General features: G+C 33.3%; 1 protein-coding gene across 2 annotated transcripts in view; it reads right to left on the reverse strand.

Moving 5' to 3' along the window:
- Positions 1–1,755: 1,755 nt before the first annotated feature.
- Positions 1,756–21,503, reverse strand: part of ZC2HC1A (zinc finger C2HC-type containing 1A) — a 50,615-nt gene continuing 30,867 nt past the window's right edge. The window contains exons 8-10 of one of the 2 annotated variants that reach the window (XM_045454822.1): positions 12,646–12,762; positions 8,643–8,750; positions 1,756–3,744 (exon numbers count right to left, since the gene is read on the reverse strand). In XM_045454822.1, the coding sequence (XP_045310778.1) occupies positions 3,579–3,744; positions 8,643–8,750; positions 12,646–12,762 (391 nt within the window). In that variant the 3' untranslated portion in view covers positions 1,756–3,578. The remainder of the gene's footprint in view (positions 3,745–8,642; positions 8,751–12,645; positions 12,763–21,503) is intronic. The other variant, XM_045454820.1, reaches the window with a different exon arrangement.

The following is a 21,503-nucleotide window of genomic DNA, read 5'->3' on the forward strand; positions in this document are numbered from 1 at the left end:
CTGAGTTCAAGCCCCGCATGGGGCTTTGTGCTGACAGCTCAGAGCCTGGAGCCTGCTTCCGATTCTGTGTCTCCCTCTCTCTCTGCCCCTTCCCTGCTTGCTGTCTCTCGCTCTCTCAAAAATAATAAACATTAAAAAAAAAACAGCTTACGAATTATTAAAGTCACAACAAAATGAAGAATAAAAACTATCTTTTATAAATCTCCATAATGTCATGAGATAGATATAGATATATCTATGTTGCGGAGAGGCCTTTAAAATAAAATTGGAAGCTGGTAATATTAAATTATCTAAAAGCACCCTCTAGTGGCAAAAAAAAGCAATCCACGTATAAGCCAAGCAAACTTCCATATGAGTATCCTGATAGTAGTAATTAACTAAAAAACTTCTGAACTTCTGAAAATAAGTGTGGCTATCATTAACTTGGTTTTAATGATTTTCTACTGCTCAATTCAGTAACACAGTTGGAAAAATTATCTTAGTACTAAAAATATATCCACCACATAAAGTACATATACCGACAATGCAAATATATTGCATTGAGTACAAATCAAACATGTTTAATTTAATTATATTAAAAAATTTTTTTATGTTTATTCATTTCCTGAGAGAGAGACAGAGTGCAAGCAGAGGAGGGACAGAGAGAGGGAGATAATCCAAAGCAGACTCCAGGCTCTGAGCTGTCAGCACAGAGCCCAATGCAGGGCTTAAACTCACAAACCACCAGATCATGCCTGAGTGGAAGTGGGATGCTTAATCGACTGAACCACCCGGGTGCCCCTAATTTGATTATATTTTTACTAGAGACAGCTCCTGTTTAAAATTTTAAATATGATAGTCTAAAATTACTAAGTATTGATGACAAACCAATACTTTTTGCCATTAACTGTAACATTACCTAATTCGAAATATACACGCAATGTTTTCTATCCATCTTAAGTTCACTAATGTTTTCAACTGCTATATTTTACCGGCCATGAAGAGAATTTACTATGCATTAGAAATCTTGTAATGAAACATATAGAATACTTTGAAGTCAGAAAACACTGCAATTCAGTAAAGTAATAGCAATTTTTTTAAAAGCTGATGGCACAAAAAAATGGCCAATTAAAAGCTACTTTCTGTCATTTAAAAAAAAATTTGTATTTAGACTTTGAATATTTTCTTCATATTTCAGTGTGCTCTTATCTTTCTACCTATGTCTGGGTAAAAGCTAAGACATTAATAAAGACCGACTGAATTTTTTTTGTTTTTTTTGCTTCATCTTTATTGAATAGGTTCAAAAATGAAGACAATATTTATAATAAAAAACTGTGAACAAGAGACAACAGCAACCATAATAATTTTACTTTTTCAAGCTAATGACTTTCAGAATAATATATAAGCAATTTTTACATTTTAAATTTAAGCTTATAATCATTTTTTATTCTACCACACTGGCAAATACTTGTGAAAATAAATAAAAATAAACTAAATGATCTAGGAAAATTTCTCATAAACTGAACTATTGCACAACAAATCAATGTGAGAATAATATATGTAAGTAATATAAAAATGCATTTAAACACATTGTCACAACATGTTTCATAATTCATAAGTATACTTCACCAACTTACTATTTATAATAATCTCTGGGTTCTAGAATTGGATGATTTTTTTTTTACCAACTTATTTTCCATGTAGTACATTGTAACATTTACTTGCTACTGCAAAATTCTGTGAGAAACAAACACGTGCCACTTCTGTTTAAGTTCATTTTATCTACCCTTCCCCTTGGGCAAAAATTATGTGGTCTTAAAAAAAAAATAGTGCTCAGTTCCAGGTAAAACAAAGTTTAAAGTTCTTCCTATGATTTATAACAATTAAGACAGAATAACATATTATAGAAATGAAAATCTAATACGTACATTATTCTCCTAAATTAATTACAGCTTATTCTAATAAATGGACTTTTTTTAAAGACTAATTTGACTGAATGAAGACAACCAGAAAAAAAAAGTTAATAAAAAGTCAGGAAAGAAATCATAAGGAAAATAAAATAACAATTCCCATTATCTCAAGTTTACATACCCTGCCCGAATGAAAAACAAAAACAGAAACAAAAAACAAAACCCCAAAAACTAATGAATACAATTACAAAGTATAAGCATAAATAAATTTCAGAAAAATTCTAAGCCACAAATTTCTACATTAACCCTTACAGTTGATCACAGTCATAAACGAGAAGCTATAAACTGCCTATAAAAGATTTGCTTATAACTTTATAAGATCAAAGCTCTTTCCATTCAACAGCAATTACTAATAAATTACAGAATATGGCTGCATAGGCAATCAAAGAAATCTGCTAAATACTGTTACATTGAAAGTGACAATGATTAAAAGCTACATTTTAGCCAAAATTAAAGTATAATTAAATTTTTGTGAATGTTTAATTACATAAGTCAGCTAATGCATTAAAGCAATGCATTTTCAGTGGGGTTTTTACTGTGATGTGAATGGTGTTTTGGCATTAAACACTAAAAAGAAAATATAAGTAGGAAAATTAGATATTCTCTTGACCTACTCATAACTACATCTAACTATACTTCAAGGGAAATTAAAATTTAAAAATTGCTAATGATTAACTATCCAAATTATTAGGTGAGGTGGTTTGTTTAAAATCTATTAAAAATAATTTTTTCTAATTACACAGAAATAAATGTGTGGAATTTTGTAAGGAAATTTATGCATTTTATATTATTTTCAAACTTTGCAAATAAAAAAAGTAGTAAAATAAAACTCTTTAGACATGAGGTTATGAAAAAAATGAAATATGGAGATACAATTAGAAATAGAATATACATTCAACTAACAAAGAAGTAAAAAAAAATCATTCAGTTATGACTGGAATAAGACACATTTGTATTTTTCAGTGTTGTGTTTCTAAAAAGGAAACTGCATAATTACATTTTAAAGAATGAGTAAAGACCTTTAAATTATAAAATTAGTGACATACCGAGTAAAGGACAACCTAGACCCGTGGGGCTTTTTTCCTTTCTTTTTTAATATTTATAAAATTAATTGTTGGCAAGCTCTACAGAAATGATCTCACATAACTAGTTGTAACTAAAAATATTCTCTTCATTTCCAAAATTTCAAGCATCCCATCCTATGATACTATCTGAAAATAGGCACCGATAATAAATATGTTTGTTCTGATTTTTTGCTCAAGGTAATGATCATCCCTAAAGCTTGAAGGACTGAGCACTAGTGTTTGATTTTGTGGAGGTATGCTTCATGTGCTTTAACAACAATAACAGAAAAGTAACACCTAAGTTAATGATTCCACTTGAAATTATTTTGACAGATGAGTGAATATTTCCTTGAATGGCACAGTTTGGGGCATCAGGTATTTATTATACACAGTATATGTACACAAATATATACACACACACATTACACAGCCAAAGATTATGCTTCAAAAATTGCTGAAAAAAGTATTTTGAATAATTTTAGCATAAATTCACTAGAGGAAGTGCTTAGCTGTCCAAGCAGCAACAGTCATAAAATTTTAGACTTAGCTTTTTTTTGGACTCTGTTCACAGAACCATTCTTCGAATGCCACATTCACAGCAGAACTTTGCCCATTCTACAGGGTATTTAGTCCCACACTCGTGGCAGAATTTTGGTAAGTGTCCTGTTGAATTTCCTTCCATGCCTTTAATGTTTCCGCCATTAAGTGAAGATACACAGTCTCCATCTGGCCTGAAGAAGCATAGGAAAAAAGTGGAAACACAAAGTTCTTGTCAGTAGTTTTCATAACCCTTAGAAAACACAACATAAAAATATTAAGTACAACTAAAACATTGTTTAACCTCATTTTTAATATTCTTCTAGTTTAGATTAAAAAAAAAAGAATCCCTTTTAGTTAATAATGAAATTCTAAATGTTTTCTTTGGCATTTTATTTGTCCCTGTTATGAGAATCTTTCAGGAACAAATGCCACCATACTTTGCATCTCCTCAATATACTACGTATTTACTACAATGGGAGCATGATGGAAATTTAGGTGTCCCTTCTGCAAAACCATCTCTACAGAGAAAACTGGAACTCTGCCCTGAGGAAAGGTGGAGGTCTTTCCTCCAAATATACATCGTAATAAATATGTACATATAACATATATTATAAAACTAAATACATAATTTCTCCCAATCTATTATGCTATTTTCACTGTATCCATAGTATCTTTTAAAATTCTCATCATTCTCATTAGGTTCTTTGCTCTAATTTAGTTACACTAACACACTCAAATTCTTTCATCCTTTATCCCCTGTACTGCAACCCTCATGGCTCTGGACACTCTCACTGTCACCTTGAACTCTGTGTCCCCCTTTGCTTTAACTGTTGTCCATCTGACATGCAGTATATGTTATTTATGTTATGTCTTCTCCATAAGATTGTAAGCTCCCTGAGTGCAGGGATTTTTATCTGTTTTATTATTGCTCTAGGCTAGGATCAAGAGAAGTACTGGACATAAACTCATCTCTCAGTAAATATTTTTTTAACGAGTAAGTGAATGAGTAATACATGACAAGGATAAAGAAAGCAAAATATTTGGTCTGTTTAAAATGCCAAAGAAAACTTCTCTCAAGATTGATCAACAAAAAAGGAACAAACAATATTCAGAATAAAAGGGGGATGTAACTACAGATATAACAGAGATTTAAAATTATAAGAACAATTCTATGCTAGCAATTTGAAACTCAGATGAAATGAAAAATTTGCTAGAAAAATGTACTTATGAAAACTGATTTCAAATACACTAGCACTAAACAAACATAATCATTAAATTATGAATGAAATAGTAATTAACAGACTACCCCTCCTTATCATGTAGGTACACACACACATAATGGACTCAGGACAGTTTTACATGGTAAATTCTACTAAACTTTTCCAAAAGAGGGAGGTGAAAAACAATATTCTGCAATTTCTTTTCAAAGGTTGTTTGAAACTCAAACTAATAAGATAATATAAAATTAAAATACATTTTACCTGTTAACTTGGAAATACATGTAAATATCTTCAAGAATTTCAGCAAATGCAATTTACAAACATGCAATTCAGGACACTTTAGATTTATTTCAGAACATAGGACTGATTTAACATTAGGAAATATATTAATACAATTTATCATATAAACAGACTAAAGGATTTAAAAATATTAGTTATATGTACATATATGATATTCAATAACACTCACCACTTATTCTTGATTAAAAAAAACACTTAGAAAATTAGGAATAAAAGGGAATGTCATTATATCAATAAAATGTATTTATTAAAAAAAATTTTTTTTTCAACGTTTATTTATTTTTGGGACAGAGAGAGACAGAGCATGAACAGGGGAGGGGCAGAGAGAGAGGGAGACACAGAATCGGAAACAGGCTCCAGGCTCTGAGCCATCAGCCCAGAGCCTGACGCGGGGCTCGAACTCACGGACCGCGAGATCGTGACCTGGCTGAAGTCGGATGCTTAACCGACTGCGCCACCCAGGCGCCCCTCAATAAAATGTATTTAACAGAATTCTGTATCAGTCTCCCTCTTTAATGGTAACATGTAAGAATTTTCTTTAAAAACAGAAATGCCACAAGAATGTCAGCTATAATCATTTCTATTTTAATATAACCTATAATGTAGCCTAAGGTGAACTCCTTGTTTCTGTGGACACATCTGACACTGGGATAGCTTCCCAGCTTTCTTTAATGAAAACCTTTAAAAAGGTGGAATGCCAGCTGTGCTTCCAGGCCATAGAGCTTATACGCTGTCCACTGAAACCAGACATCCCTTGGGACAAACTGAAAGCTATGTCCATGGACTGTTACATGAGAAACTCGTTCCCTTTGGGGGACACAATTTCCAATTAAACTGATCCTACACACACTTATAAGATCTTGTTCTTTCACACCCAAGCTGTCACTTGGACGGTCAAAGACCAGCTCCAGGATGGGGGCAAGGATTTCCAGGAAAGAGACACACCTGACACTTCTTGCTATCATGCCCTATTTCCTGTCAGTAATCCCAATGCCAAATGTCATATATTACCATGTGACTACATCTAGCTGTGCCTCTGGATGAGCATTTCAAGAGTCCTGGCTTAGAGAAGAGGCATGAAGAGAGGGGAAGGCAAAGTCAAGTTTCTAAAGCTCCACTTTGTACAAGTCCAACAAACCAACTCCTTTCTCCCACAATGACATTAAAACCCAAGCCTTTCAACAGGAAGATCAGTAAAGCCTCAAATGTAAGTGCAGTGTCAGGGTTAATTTACCCATTTGACCTCTAGTTTCCTTTGTTTATTTACCTGTGGAGGTTTCCTTTGTTTATTTACCTGTGGAGGTTTCCTTTACTTTTCTGAGAGCTAAGCTATACATTCAAAAGGATATTTGTTCCATTTTGTGTAGTTATTTCTAGGTATTTTGGGTGGAAGAACCATCCAGAAAATGTAGTCTCTCAAACTTGCAGGAAAAGATATCTATGAGATTTCTTCATCTATTGTGGTTGTAATTACTCCATCTGGGTAGGGTAGTAAGTCAAGTGAACAAGGTTCAGGGTTTCCTATCACATATCAACCATTTAAAAAGAAAGAAAAGAAAACCAAAAAAAGAACCCAACTCATTTTTAATGGATTTTTACCCCTGATTGTTGACACTTCTTTTGTCTACCTCTTTAGAAAGATTAAGTGATCTTTTTATTCAAGTGCATGTATTTACTAAGCTTTCTACTTTATAAGAGAATGTTAATTCTACACTCAGAATGGCCCTATACTTACACAACAACATAGTACAGCCACATGTCAGGAATCCAAGAAACATTAAGTTCACTTCTTTAATACTTAACATGCATCAAAACCTCAGCTGAGACAAACAATGCTTATTAAAGAATGTAGCTGGAAAGGTAGTAATTCACCTATTCATCTATTGCTCTCATTCCATGTTATGCCTAAACATCACTCTTAAAACTTTAAAAATCCAAACCAAAGAATTCAAACTCTCTGGGAGGGATGTGGACCTGTTCATTTTCAGAAAGTTCCACAGGTGCTTTGTTCTGAAGGGTCACAACCAAGATTGACAGCTAGGATTTAGATACTTGAAAATCTAACCCTGCATTAAATCTAAATAATGGATAACTGTGTATGTTATATACTTACAACAAAAGCGGACAACATATATACCTATACATAACAAATATATATCACAACAATTTTTGGTGAATTCATGTTATAGGCCTGCATTGAGGGCATCTTAAAACACCCTATGAAATTCGTTACCGTATTTACAGTGGAGATGTTAATTAAGAAGTTATCCATTGGATGGGGAGGATAAATTAGAGAAAGGTGGTCAAAAGGTATAAACTTCTAGTTGTAAGATAAATAGGTACTAGGGATGTAATGTACAACATGATGACTACAGCAAACAGTGTGACGGATAGGAACGTTTCTAAGCGAGTAAATCCTAAAAGTTCTCAACACAAGGTGAAATCTTTTTTTTTTTTTTTTTGCTTTTTTCCTTCTATCTGTGTTAAGAAGATGGATGTTAACCGAACATATGGTAATTGTTTCAGAATATATGTAAAACAAAACCATCATGCTGTCTGCCTTAAACTTATCCAGTGATGTATGGCAATTACTTCTCAATAAAGCTGGAAAAAAAAGTTATCCATTAAATTATTCAGTTCCTCTTTTATAAGAATTCACAGGCAGATTTCTGAGGCCTTGAGACTAGTGCTTTCAAAGAGAAATAATTTTTGATTTTTAAATATAACATCAATCATGTAACTACTCTTCTCTTCTCCTGTACTCTGGCTGCTACAAAGTTTGGACCCAATTTATGGCCAAGGGCTAGGCTGTGGACTAACTTCATTCCTTTTTTTGCTTTATCTTTTAATTCTCATTTTTCCTTTTCCTATTCTTTCATTTTTATACAATACTGTATCTCAACGTGTATCTCTGTATATTGCCTTAAAGCTTTCTGGAATAGTTGGAATACACACACACACACACACACACACACATTTTTATATAATATTGTATCTCAATATGTATCTCTGTATATTGCCTTAAAGCTTTCTGGAATAGTTGTGATTGATACACACACACACACACACACACACACATACTAGCTGTAACTGGAAGGATTTCATTATATGCTTAAACACGGAGTGAATGTCAAAGTTGTACAAATATTGTGACAGATAAGAAAGGGAAGTACATGGATATTCACAACCTCAGTAGGGGAATTTAAATGTATTAAAATGCTGCTGAAAATTACAATACCAGTGGTATAAAGGGTCTATGACTCAATTTGTTGAGGTAAAAAGAACTACGTTGCACTTAAAATTAAGATATAAAATACCAATGAATCCAGTGAAACTGAACAGATTACTTTGAGCATTTACAACATTAATAACTACAAGGTATAGGAAACTATTATTTATGCCCAAATTATTTCTTTAGTGTACAGCTTAAAAACCAAGCTAAATCATTAACAGTAAAGGAAAATTAGATTTTCTATTAACAGTCTGATACATATTTTTGTATATGGTCCTTAAAAAACTACATATATTCATTTTTATTTTAGTTCTTACAATCTCAGAGCTAAACATACCTGGCTATGTAGCTCTCAGTATATGTTTTTCTTTTGTTTGTAAGCACACCTGAAGCAGGATTTCGTGCCAAACTAGGTGGTGTGGAATTTCGAGGTTTGATGTTAGTTCTAAGAGAGAAAGAGATGACATAATGAAAACATAAAAAATAGTAAGCATTTATTTCTCATATTGCTTATTTGCATGATTAGAAAAATAATTTGAAGCTGTAGAGAGGTGAATTCAAAAGATTAAAATACAAGTAATTATTTTAAATCTGAAAACAATAGTTAAAGCTGAGGATAATCCAAAGCACTTTGCATTTACTAACAGTATCCTGATGGCATATAAAATCAACTATATATATACATGTTACGTGAAATTGAAAGTTAATAATTCTGAAAGGCTTCAGGATTTTAAAAGTTTAAATCTATAGTTCCTTCAAAATAGAGGTATTTGTTAAATGCCTATGAATACCTGTTAAATAATATGTTACACATTATGAGATGTGGTTAAAAACACAACAAGAAAGAGGGCGCCTGGGTGGCTTAGTCGGTTAAGCATCTGACTTCGGCTCAGGTCATGATCTCACGGTTTGTGAGTTCAAGCTCCGCATCAGGCTCTGTGCTGACAGCTCAGAGCCTGGAGCCTGCTTCAGATTCTGTGTCTCTCTCGCTCTCTGCCCCTCCCCTACTCATGCTCTGTCTCTGTCTCAAAAATAAATAAACATTAAAAAAAAAATATTAGCCAGTATTAGCCAAATATTAGCCAAGAAATATTTAATAATTTTCAATAAATGAAAGCCTACTCTTGGAAATAGCAACTAAAATAAATGGGTTAATATAATTTCCCCCTTTTAAGATTTAATCTAGTCAACTACACAGCCTGGACTATCTGGTACCAGTAGACGAGTTCTGGTTGGATCATCACTGAATTCCCTTTATGAAATTTCAGGAATCAAAGAAAGCTTAGAGAGTTGAATAACAATACAGTGGTAAAAGTACAAGATTTGGGATTCAGATGAACCGGGATTCAAACCCAAATTGCTACTGACTAATGTGGCAGTAGCAGGCAACGTGAGTCTAAGTTCCCCATTTCTAAAATTAACTATCATCAGTTTTCTTATAGAAGTTATGATATGCCAGCTGCAATTTATATAAACATTCAGAATAGTTGACGATGATGATAATACTATTTTATTACTACTATGGCTATTGTTACTACTACTACTAGTTAACATTTACAGAATGGTGCTTACCACATTTGGTATAGTTATATTTCTAATTGCCTTCATATATAAGCTTACTTAATCCTCATAATAATCCAATGAAGTAAACAGTATTAATAACTCTACTTTAGAAATGAGGCAACTAAGGCAAAGAGTGGTTAAGTAACTTCACCAAGGTGACACATTCAAATGTGTTGCCAAACAGATGTTAAAGAGCTAGTTCCTTCTCCCTCTTTAGAGATTTAGTCAACTCTTTTCAGAGATATCCAATGTTGTGTCACATGAACAAGCAGAATACATTTAAAAATTCCTTTAGATGGTAAGTTCTTAAACAATGGCTGAAATTCTTCCTCCTTAGCGAGCAAAGTTGGAGACAGTCTCTGAAATAGCTACCTCCAAAATAGACATAGGTAATAACAACATCTGCTGTTTTTCAAATGCCAAATATGATGCCAGGTACTACACATACTTTACTTTGTTTAATCTTCACAGAAATCTCAGAAGATATTATTATTCCCATCTTAAAGTTGAATAAACTCATACTCAGAGAAATTAAGTAAGCTGCAAAGCTATAACATGGCCACAGCATTTGAACTTGAATTTAGATGGGTTGTTACATTTCTTATATCAATATGCAATGCTGTCATTCAAAAAGAGGCTGCTTTCAGTAGTTACTTTAAGTTATTTCTAAACTTTTGGACGCCTGGGTGGTTCAGTCAGTTAAGTGTCTATCTCTCAGTTTCAGCTCAGGTCATGATCTCACAGTTCGTGAGTTAGAGCCCCGCATCAACTCTGCGCTGCCAGTGTGGAGCCTGCTTGGGATTCTCTCTCTCTGCCCCTACCCTGCTCTCACTCACTCTCTCTCAAAATAAGTAAACTATAAAAAAAATAAATAATTTCTAAACTTTGACAAGAATCACCTTGGTGTATGAATGGGTTACCCTGGACCCTTCAAATGGCGACTGATAGTCTAGCGATGAGGTATATACACTCTTATATAGCCAGCCCCTGCAGGGATGTTGCAGAACTGCTACAGTACCTTTTCGGGAATTCAATCTCTAAAAACTAATTGCCAAACAATGGCAATTCCTCCAGTGAGAGTCAAAAGAGAAATAGGAAGGACACTTTTTTTTTTTTTGGCTCTAAAACAAAGTCTTGCTAGAAATCCTATCACCTTCTTATATTATGTACATGAGATGCACAGATAATACAAACACACCTATAGATATACACATATAACCTCACCATATCAATGAAGTTATTCAAATAATTAGAAAATTGTTTTAAAATGAGAGAAAAATTGGGGCGCCTGGGTGGCGCAGTCGGTTAAGCGTCCGACTTCAGCCAGGTCACGATCTCGCGGTCCGTGAGTTCGAGCCCCGCGTCGGGCTCTGGGCTGATGGCTCAGAGCCTGGAGCCTGTTTCCGATTCTGTGTCTCCCTCTCTCTCTGCCCCTCCCCCGTTCATGCTCTGTCTCTCTCTGTCCCAAAAATAAATAAACGTTGAAAAAAAAAAATTTAAAATGAGAGAAAAATTAGATTATCAACAAGAATCATCATTATGAAATATCAATCATGTACTTTTAGTAACATCTTCTAAGAGGTGGAATCTGAGTATCAAGAACCATTCTTAGGAGATTGGGAAAAACAGTCTTGATCAGTACTTAAAACATGCTGCCCCAGTCCCACATGGTCAGCACACTTTTGCTCCTGGCCAGAGTTTGAAAAGTGCTACCCTTATTCTGTATCTGTAATCTGCTTGACCTAGGTCACACAATAATAAAGAAAGTTTAATTTTGGAATTATACTTACTCTACCTTGCCACCAGTCACTGTTTCTTTGAGATACACTTCAGAGCAAATAGAGAGCAACAGGAGTACTAAGAAAATGGCTCAGGGCACAAATTCTTCCTTCTAGGATTGATCACTAACTACTTAAAAAGAACACATGGTTGCTGCTAATATCTCAAAGACTTCTCCCGTCTTTATTTTACTTTATTTTACATTTAGTTAAATTTATTCTTACTTTTCATACATGGTAAGAGAATGCTGTAGCAGGCATCGGTTTAAAAGTTAAGTAAGTGAATTCTGATGAATAATACACATTTCAACTTTAATAAGTAATTTATCAGATTCTAATTTCATCATTTTAAAATGAGAGGGCTAGACTTGGGAGTTGGAGCCCAAACTAGAAAACCCTGAAGACTTATGTGGAAGAGTTCCAAGATGACTGCCATCAGCACTTGCCACTCTTCTCCGCTTTCTAGGCCAGTAGAGAGAGGGGAGTGTACCTGGCAGTGTCTTATCCTTTCCCAGTTTCATGTGTTATTTGTAACCACGTAACCAAAAGGATGAGAATTCCTGGACCAAATGTTTTCTAAAATCTTTTTTCTGCCTTTTTATAATAATTCATTACCTAACTAAAAAATAATACAGGAATATTACACATTATGTAGGGCATAATATCCCCTATTCTCTTCTTTTTAAAAATATTGCTCCTAAAAGAAAGCTTCATAAAAATAACAATTATTGAAGGTGGCTATTTCAATCCTCTAAAAGTTAAAATTTAATGTAAACAAATGTATGCTAAAACCAGCTTTACGTAGAACAACAGAAATGCTCATCTAACATCAGTGTTTTAAATCCTAGAAGATTATTTAGCATAGCACTTCTAGGCTTACAAATGATTAAAGAAAGATTTTTTAAGTATAGGAATGTATAAGTTTATAATATTCAATTACATAAAGCCTTTAAGGAAATATCTGAGAAAGATTAACCAAACTGAGTTACAAATACTTACTTGTAAATGGGTAATAACTCATGTCTTTTGATGGCACTGTCTGATTTTGTATCACTGTCATACAACCTTTGCACATGTCTTCCAGTTCGAAGTGGAGGGCCTAACTTGTCCATCTTACTATTAAAATATATAAAGGTGTACCCATAAGGAGATTGCTACTGTTTGTTTCTTTATATTAAGAAAATATTTTTAACATTATTCTTATTCATCAGAAATCTACCCACCAAGCTCTAAATTATCAGACTGCCAGGGGAAGGACTATCAAAAAGAATCCTCAGTTCATACAAAGTCTACTATTAGATAGGAAATTCTGATGAGGCAGACCACCCTGCCAATTTTGAGGAACATCCAAAAAATGCCACATTTTTATATAGCAGGGCAATAGAATCAATAAAGCAAGAAGGACAATGGCCATTTCAAATAAAACTTGTAGAGCTAAAAAAGTTATTATTCTGGTAAATAAGACTGATTCGATGTTTGTTCTTATGGAGTTCACAAATAATCTAATTTCCACGTTTCCTGATTTCATAGTAAATTGTTTTTTCTTCTTTATTATTTTATAATTTCCTCTGCATTTTAAAATTCCAAAATATAAAGGAATCAAATAAATTATATATATCTTTACCCCTGACTTTCTAACAAAGAATGATTATTTCTAAAATTTATACAGAGAGGGGCGCCTGGGTGGCGCAGTCGGTTAAGCGTCCGACTTCAGCCAGGTCACGATCTCGCGGTCCGTGAGTTCGAGCCCCGCGTCGGGCTCTGGGCTGATGGCTCAGAGCCTGGAGCCTGTTTCCGATTCTGTGTCTCCCTCTCTCTCTGCCCCTCCCCCGTTCATGCTCTGTCTCTCTCTGTCCCAAAAATAAATAAACGTTGAAAAAAAAAAAAAAAAAAAAGTTAAAATTTATACAGAGAAAGGTAAAGCATAATATAGTGGGGAAAAAAAATGGATGGCGATTCTGAAATATCACATGTAGAAATGTTAAGTGGCCATGTCATCTGAAGTTTCCTATTTTTGTTTAACCAAAAGTATAAAGGAGCTCCATCTGGAGGAAAATATGGAAGACTGCAGGTTTGTTGAAATGTCATTGTTTTACATCAACCAAATAATTAAATCCTACATACTATCACCAACCAATATCCATTCATGGTAGGGACCAGGAAAAATTAAAATAGGAAAGTGACTACTGAATAATACATCAATGCTCATTAACTTAAAAAGGATACTCATTTTAAGAGATGCTTGTTTACTCCACTTAATCTTCCATTTACTCACTGACTCTACAAATCCTGAGCACCTACTATGTATCAGGCACTATGCTACATTCTGGGGATATCCTGGTAAATGAAACAAAACTGATCTTGTTTGTACAGAATTTAGTGTCTAAAAGAATCTGTTCATTGCTCTTGATTATAAGGGTCTCTATAGAGGGACACATTTTATACATTTTAATGTTTTTTCAGTATCCTATACATAGCAGATATTTCGCTGTGAAAGTTGGTATTAATGCTTTGCAGGTAGTGGTGCTTATATTAGGTGTTTACATCACAATATTTAAAACACTCTAAAGTTTTTTAAAAAATGCCTTCAAAAAGATGTGGGGTACACACACACACACACACACACACACACACACACACACACGTGCACATAGGAATATTACCTAGCCATATAAAGGATAAGCCTGCACCATTTGAGACAACACAGATGTACCTAGAGTGCATTATGCTAAATGAAGTAAGTCACACTAAGAAAGACAAATACCATATGATTTTACTCATATGTGGAATCTAAAAATCAAATGAATAAACACACAAAGAGCAGAATCAAATCTATAAATACAGAGAAGAACTGATGGTTGCCAGGGGGGTTGGAGGTGGGAAAAAGGGCAAATGGGTGAAGGGGAGCGGGAGATACAGGCTTCCAGTTATGGAATGAATAAGTCACAAGAATAAAAGGCACAGCTTCAGGAATATAGTCAATATTGTGTTGAATGGTGACAGATGGTAGCTACATCTGTGGTGAGCACAGCATAACATATAGAGAAGTTGAATCGCTATGTTGTACACCTGAAACTAATGTGACACTATGTGTCAACTATACTCAAAAAACTTCTTAAAAAATACCTTCATTAAATATATATATTTTACATAATTTCTAAAATGTTTGAGATTAAAATTAGGTTTCATCTGTAAAAGACTATTAATTTTACTATTTAGTAAATGTCAGTAAAAACTTAGTAAAAATCAGATTTTTCTTTGAATTGCTTAACAATTATCAAAACTTTAGTGTTACAAATAGTGGCTATTTTACAAAAGATATCTGTGTCTTCGGAATAAAGAATGAAAGATCTTATTTTCTTTCTCAGAAATTACTGAAATTAAGATTTAGAAAATTTTAAACTACATTTTTAAAACAAATTTTTCTAATAGGGTAAGAACTATTCAAATCTGACATATGACACAACAAAGTTCAATTTGATAAAGGAGATGTATAAAATCTAATAAAATCTAAAGGTAATTATCTAATGTGAGTATTATAAATTTTTCATATATGAGAATTAACCAGTATTTTCAGATTTTGAAAATCTAATTGAATGTCAGTTTCCATTAAGGATTTGTTTCGTGGCCCATATACCTGCGTCATAAATTTTAACTCAGTTGACCTATCTACCTATGTATATGTTTATGTATATACATATACACACACAGACACAATTCAAATATTACTTCAGCTGAATGTCAGTAAATGCAATTCTTATTTTTAAGTTTATTTATTTACTTTGGGAGAGAGAGAGAGAAAGAAAGAGAACACAGGGGAGAAGCAGAGAGAGAGGGAGGGAGAAAATCCCAAGCACACTCTGCACTGTCAGTGCAAAGCCTGACACGGGGCTTAATCCTATGAACTGTCAGATTCAAGAGTTGAATCTGTCAAAATCAAGAGTTAGACACTTATCCAACTGAGTCACCCAGGTGCCCCAGCAAATGTTATTCCTAAACTCAGTTCACTTAAACTTATACTCTTGTATAACTTGCTATTGTTATGCTATGTTATCAAGGTATAAGCAAACAAAAACAAAATTTATAAATCCCCATAATGTAATCAAGATTATATATATACCACACATAAAAATTTATATATAATGTACTTACTTTATAAACTATAGTATTTTTATAAATTTATTTATATGTAAACTTTATATATTAAATATATTTTTATATATAAAATCTCGATTACATATATTTTTTGGCCATGCAATAATAATCAACACTGGGGGGCACCTGGGTCGCTCAGTTGGTTAAGCATCTGACTCTTGAGTTTGGTTCAGGTCATGATCTCATGGTTCATGAGTTAAGGCCAGTGCCAGGCTCTGTGCTGACAACATCAAGCCTGCTTGGGATTCTCTCTCTCCCTCTCACTAAATATAAATAAACCTTTAAAAAAAATCGACATTGAGGCTATTATGTAAATTTAAAAATTATTAGTTTATGAAAGAAGACCTTTCAAATAGTTAAATCTTTCCCTAAACTAACCCAGATCATAAGATATAACAGATGATTTCTCGTGTACCATCTGCGTATTTATTTTACTGAGCATGAACACTTCTCTACTCACATTTCTTTTTATATCAAATCCCTTCATTCTGTTTTTCAACCTCCAACAGCACTAAAGATAAGTCAAAGCAGCAACAAGATGAAGGGATATTTGGAAATAAATTAAAATCTTTGCAAAAGTAGTAACATGTTTTCAAAAGGAATTTAAAGGGTTCACCCCAGCAGATTGCTCATTGGTTGAAGTTTCTTCTCTTTATCTTTCTTGGTTGTGCAAATCATCAGCAACTGACTTAAGGAAGCAAATAAAATGAGTTTAGGAACCTGGAAGCCTGTGTCTATTTAATGTTTTGTTCTGACCTCAGGGGCATTAGATGTTCAAAGCTATGAAAAAAATTCACCTTTATTGATGTTAACACTGAATTTATACACCCGGGGTTACTTTGAGAATAAATCTGGGGAAAGTAAATTATCTATTAGGTATTTTTAGATTATTCACAAAGTTTGAGCAATATAATTTCAATCTGATACTAATCCATTATGGAACTATCAGTATCAATGTTTTTAGAGTGCTTCTATGCTATTTTTCTTTTAAAGGTTCCAACTGGTGATGTCAATTATATACCCAAGGGCTAAAAGAAATTAAGGTAGAAATAAACTAATCCATTCAGCAGTAGAAATAGTCTTGCTACTGCTAAGGAAAACAGAAGATGATATTTTGAAGTCAACTAAGCGCACACACATAGCATACATCTAGTGCAGACTAAGCAACCTGATACACATAACATACGGTTTCAATCCCACATGAAATTCAAGGATATGCCATTAAATTGGCACTTAGATTTCATCAGAGTCAACATGAAAGTATATTTTCAATTTCTCACTGTTCTTTCAATACAAGCACACAAATGTGCTGGGTTAGTAAAAGTTAAAAAATCCTTTGGTTCCATGGACCTCTAATCAATGGTCAAAGTTTCCAGATATTCCACATGACCGAAAAAAAAAAAAAAGTTCTAACTTTGGGAATAAAGAATCCTTAAAATCCATACTTTCAAATTATAAATGTCTAATCACTATGATAATTTACTTATTCTAAAATACAGAATGGCAAACTTTTCCTATGAAGGGCCAACCAGTAAGTATTCTAGGCCTTATGGGCCATGCTATCTTTGTCACAAATACTATCTGCACTACTGTAGCATGAAAGTAGCCACAGACAATACAATACATAATACATGGTGTGGCCATGTTCCAATAAAACAGTTGTGGGCAAGATTTGGCTCTCAGGCCATAGTTCAAGAAGACTACCTGATCTAAAATATAAAAACTCCATATATGAGAGGATGCCAGTATTTTAAGATTTTGAAAATGTAAATGAAAAGCAGATCTCAGTGATGATTTTTAAAGTTTTACCATATATGAAAGGGTTACGATGGGTATCACTACATTACTTATAATCCCAGGCAAGTATACATTACTTTTTGCCAAGCTAATGATACACTTCTATAGATACTAAACTGTAATTTTGACCAGGACTTTTTAATTTAAAATTACTATCTGTAGTTGCATACAACTGCCACAATATAAGGAGTGTACCTAAAAAGGAATAATACTTTCGCAATTTTTCATAATATTCATAGCTGAGTATGAATTCCCATCTTAAGAAATATTTGGCAATGATATCAACCTACTGAAATAGGTTTTAATTTGAAATAAATATTAACCTTTAGAAGGTCCTTGTTTATTGTTGATACCATGAGAGCAAATTACTCAGGAAATATGTAAATCACTCAGTCTTTTAACACTATAGCAAGCAGAGTAGGTATAATAAAAAGGTGACTTCTTAAAGAATATTGGGAAAAATTACCGGTTTGTATTTTGTGTCTGTGTAGACTCCCAAAATTATGATGTTCTGAGGCACTCCAAGTTTTTAAGCATGTTATACTTCTATTTTTGACCCTAAACTCATCAAATCCTATACATAGGGCAAAGTTAGTTTCCCTAAACCAATAGCCTCAATCACTGTTGTCCATATAAGAAGCCGAACTCTGCAATTCTGGTTTTTTAAGGCATTTCTAGATCAGTAATAAATGACAATGAAATTCATAAAAATTTACAGTGTTCCACACAAAATCAATTCACACATATCAAAAGTTTGGCTTATGAGAAAGGCCTATTTCCACTTCTACAAAAATGTACTTAAAATTTAGATATCGGTTTCTTACTTTTATCAATATAATTAAAGTAAAGGAAACCAAATTCAATTTATTAAAAAATGCTCCTTACATGCATTCCATTGCTCTAGTTTCACTACATGTATAACAGCCTATCTCCAAAGTAAATGTCTATTTTTCATAGTAACTGAAAAGAAGTTAAGTCTTTGATATTTGGTATTTTACCTATTGAAAATTATCGGCTAAAATATCCACTTAAGCTGGTAATTAGCCATTATGAAAGCACAAACCTCAAGGCATGACTGTACATTCTGTGACACAATTCAAATGTGGCAGCATTTATTTAAAAGCTTTGCATTTCATCATACTTCTAAAATTTCCTGGGATTAAAGATAATCATCTTTTACAATAAAGGAACATTTTTCCATTGAGAATAGTTTTTGCTTTAAAAAAAATCTGATAAAATCAGCTGACCCACAGATTATCTAGAAGTTAATTACCAAATATATGAGAATTTTTCCAAGATAAAATTTTTCTGTAGTATGAGTCCAATATCCACTAAATATTACACATCACTGTTATACATGATTAAAGCTGGTAGCAATCAAGATTATATAACAAGGCATTATTTAAACAATCCCAAGCTACGGAAATGATTGTTTCATTAACCTCAGAAGGTGCTCAATTTCTTGAACATCGTAGCTAACCAAATATCTTAATTCTACCTTTACTCAATCCTGAATCATCTTTGCCAATGGAAATAATGATTGCCATACAAACTTCAAGTAATATCCTACCACTATCAGGACCATGGTTCTATGCTGTGCCAATAGGTTAACAAATAAGGGATTTAATTTATTATTTCATTTTTTGTTTCATTCATTCACCAAAAATTTATTATCTGTCTCTATGCCAGGCATTAAACTACATTTTATAGCTACATTTGTAAGCAAAACAGACAGACACATGAGCTTTGGCCAGAGAGCTTACGATCTAGCAAAGGAAAAGTATAAATCAATATAATCAATAAATAACAATACACTCAATAATTAAAAAAAAAAATGAACTCTGACACTAAATAGGTAGCAATGAATGGTTCTACTTAATATAGTAATATAGTAACATTCCAGTTAATATGGTAACATACTGGCCACAAGCAAACACCAAAGCTCTCTGGCAGTAGTTGGAAACATTCTTCTAACATGTAAGGACTATATATAAAATGGACAATTGACATTGATACAGTTATGTTTGACAGTTTAATACCATGTGAGACAACCAGAAATTTTAAATCTTCATGGCATTGTAAGCAGTGCATAATTTATAAAATTACTGTGCTCAAAGTCTTTGCTAATTGTTAGTAAAAACAAATTTTCTCCTCAGGATTATATAAATGTTGATCAGAGTTTCTTAGATCATTGAGTGAGACAGAGGAGATATGCACAAAGTTATATGGCTATTCAGTGGCAAAGTAGGATCTAGAAGCCTAACTTTCTAATCCAAACTCAGTGCCCCTTTTCATTACACCTGCCAGTTTAACATGCCCTATTAAGAATACAGGGTAGGTTGTCAGGACAACTTAATATTGCCAACAGATAAAATTACTAGTAGGAGAGGAAAGGCACTAAAAAAATATGAGCTTTGGGGCGCCTGGGTGGCGCAGTCGGTTAAGCGTCCGACTTCAGCCAGGTCACGATCTCGCGGTCCGGGAGTTCGAGCCCCGCGTCAGGCTCTGGGCTGATGGCTCAGAGCCTGGAGCCTGTTTCCGATTCTGTGTCTCCCTCTCTCTCTGCCCCTCCCCCGTTCATGCTCTGTCTCTCTCTGTACCAAAAATAAATAAACGTTGAAAAAAAAAAATTAAAAAAAAAAAATATGAGCTTTTAATTCATGAACAACTGTAAATGAAACTATAACACAACATGGAAGGCAGTTCTGTGATATGGTAAAAAAAGCTTTGTAAAAGTTAAAATGCATATATTACTGTCTACACCTTAATTAAAAATTATCTGAGTCAATTCAATAGAGAAACAAAAAAATATCATAAAATTTTTTTTTACAACCAAACTTCCTACTTTTTAACCACCTGTTCTACTGATAACCTGTCTCTTTCTTAAGGATAGCCTGTGTCTTCTTTATGGAAGCACAATAAAAAGAAAAAACATGTAACTAATCAGATCTTGTTAGCTGACTTTTTCTTTTTCTACAATGATACTTACATTAACTTAATTTAGATTTTGTGCTTTCTATGTAGTCCAAATTAGGGAGTTGGAGGGAGATAGTTACTTAGTTACTCTTACTTTATAGATAACTCTCTATATATTTCCTACATTAAAAACAAAAATGATAACCCATATCTGAAAATATGTGTGTTATATTTCCTAAATCAACTTTATTAGTATCTGTATAGACATAAGCTCTCATTCTTATTTTTTTTGAAATTTTTTAATGTTTATTTATTTTTGAGAGAGAGAGGGGGAAACAGAATGTGAGCGAGGTAGGCAGGGGCAGAGAGAAAGACACAGAATCTGAAGCAGGCTCCAGGCTCTGAGCTGTCAGCACAGAGCTCAACGTGGGGATCGAACTCACGAACTGTGAGATCATGACCTGAGCCAAAGTCAGAGAATTCACGAACTGAGCCACCCAGCTGCCCCATAAGCTCTCATTCTAATGATGATGTGGTAACCCTTAATTTTCTGATTTATCAAAATGAGAGAGAAAAAGAGTTTCTACTAAGATAGGAGGATGTTTAAAATCTGTGGTGTTACAAACAAAACTTTCCCACATTAACATAAAATAATTGTGGAAAGCTTAATTATACTACTTTCTTAAAACCCATGTATATAAGACTGTAGAAAGGTAAAAAGTATTTAACAAGTCTACTAAATAGAAATAATCATCCACTGTTAATATTTCAGCATATTTTGTCTACATGCATTTTTATAGCTTCTATCACAGTATACATGGAGTTTATATCCTACATTCCTCTCCTATAAAAATAGAATCATTTCCTTAAAATTTATATACAGTTTATGGTGGTATAATATCCCTGTGTAGATTTTCATAATTTTCTATATAAACAAAAGCTAGAAACTTAGGTGGTTTGATTTTATTTTTTTACGTTGTAATAAAACC

This window comes from Leopardus geoffroyi, chromosome C3 (genome assembly GCF_018350155.1).
Source record: "Leopardus geoffroyi isolate Oge1 chromosome C3, O.geoffroyi_Oge1_pat1.0, whole genome shotgun sequence".
Classification (NCBI taxonomy): domain Eukaryota; kingdom Metazoa; phylum Chordata; class Mammalia; order Carnivora; family Felidae; genus Leopardus; species Leopardus geoffroyi.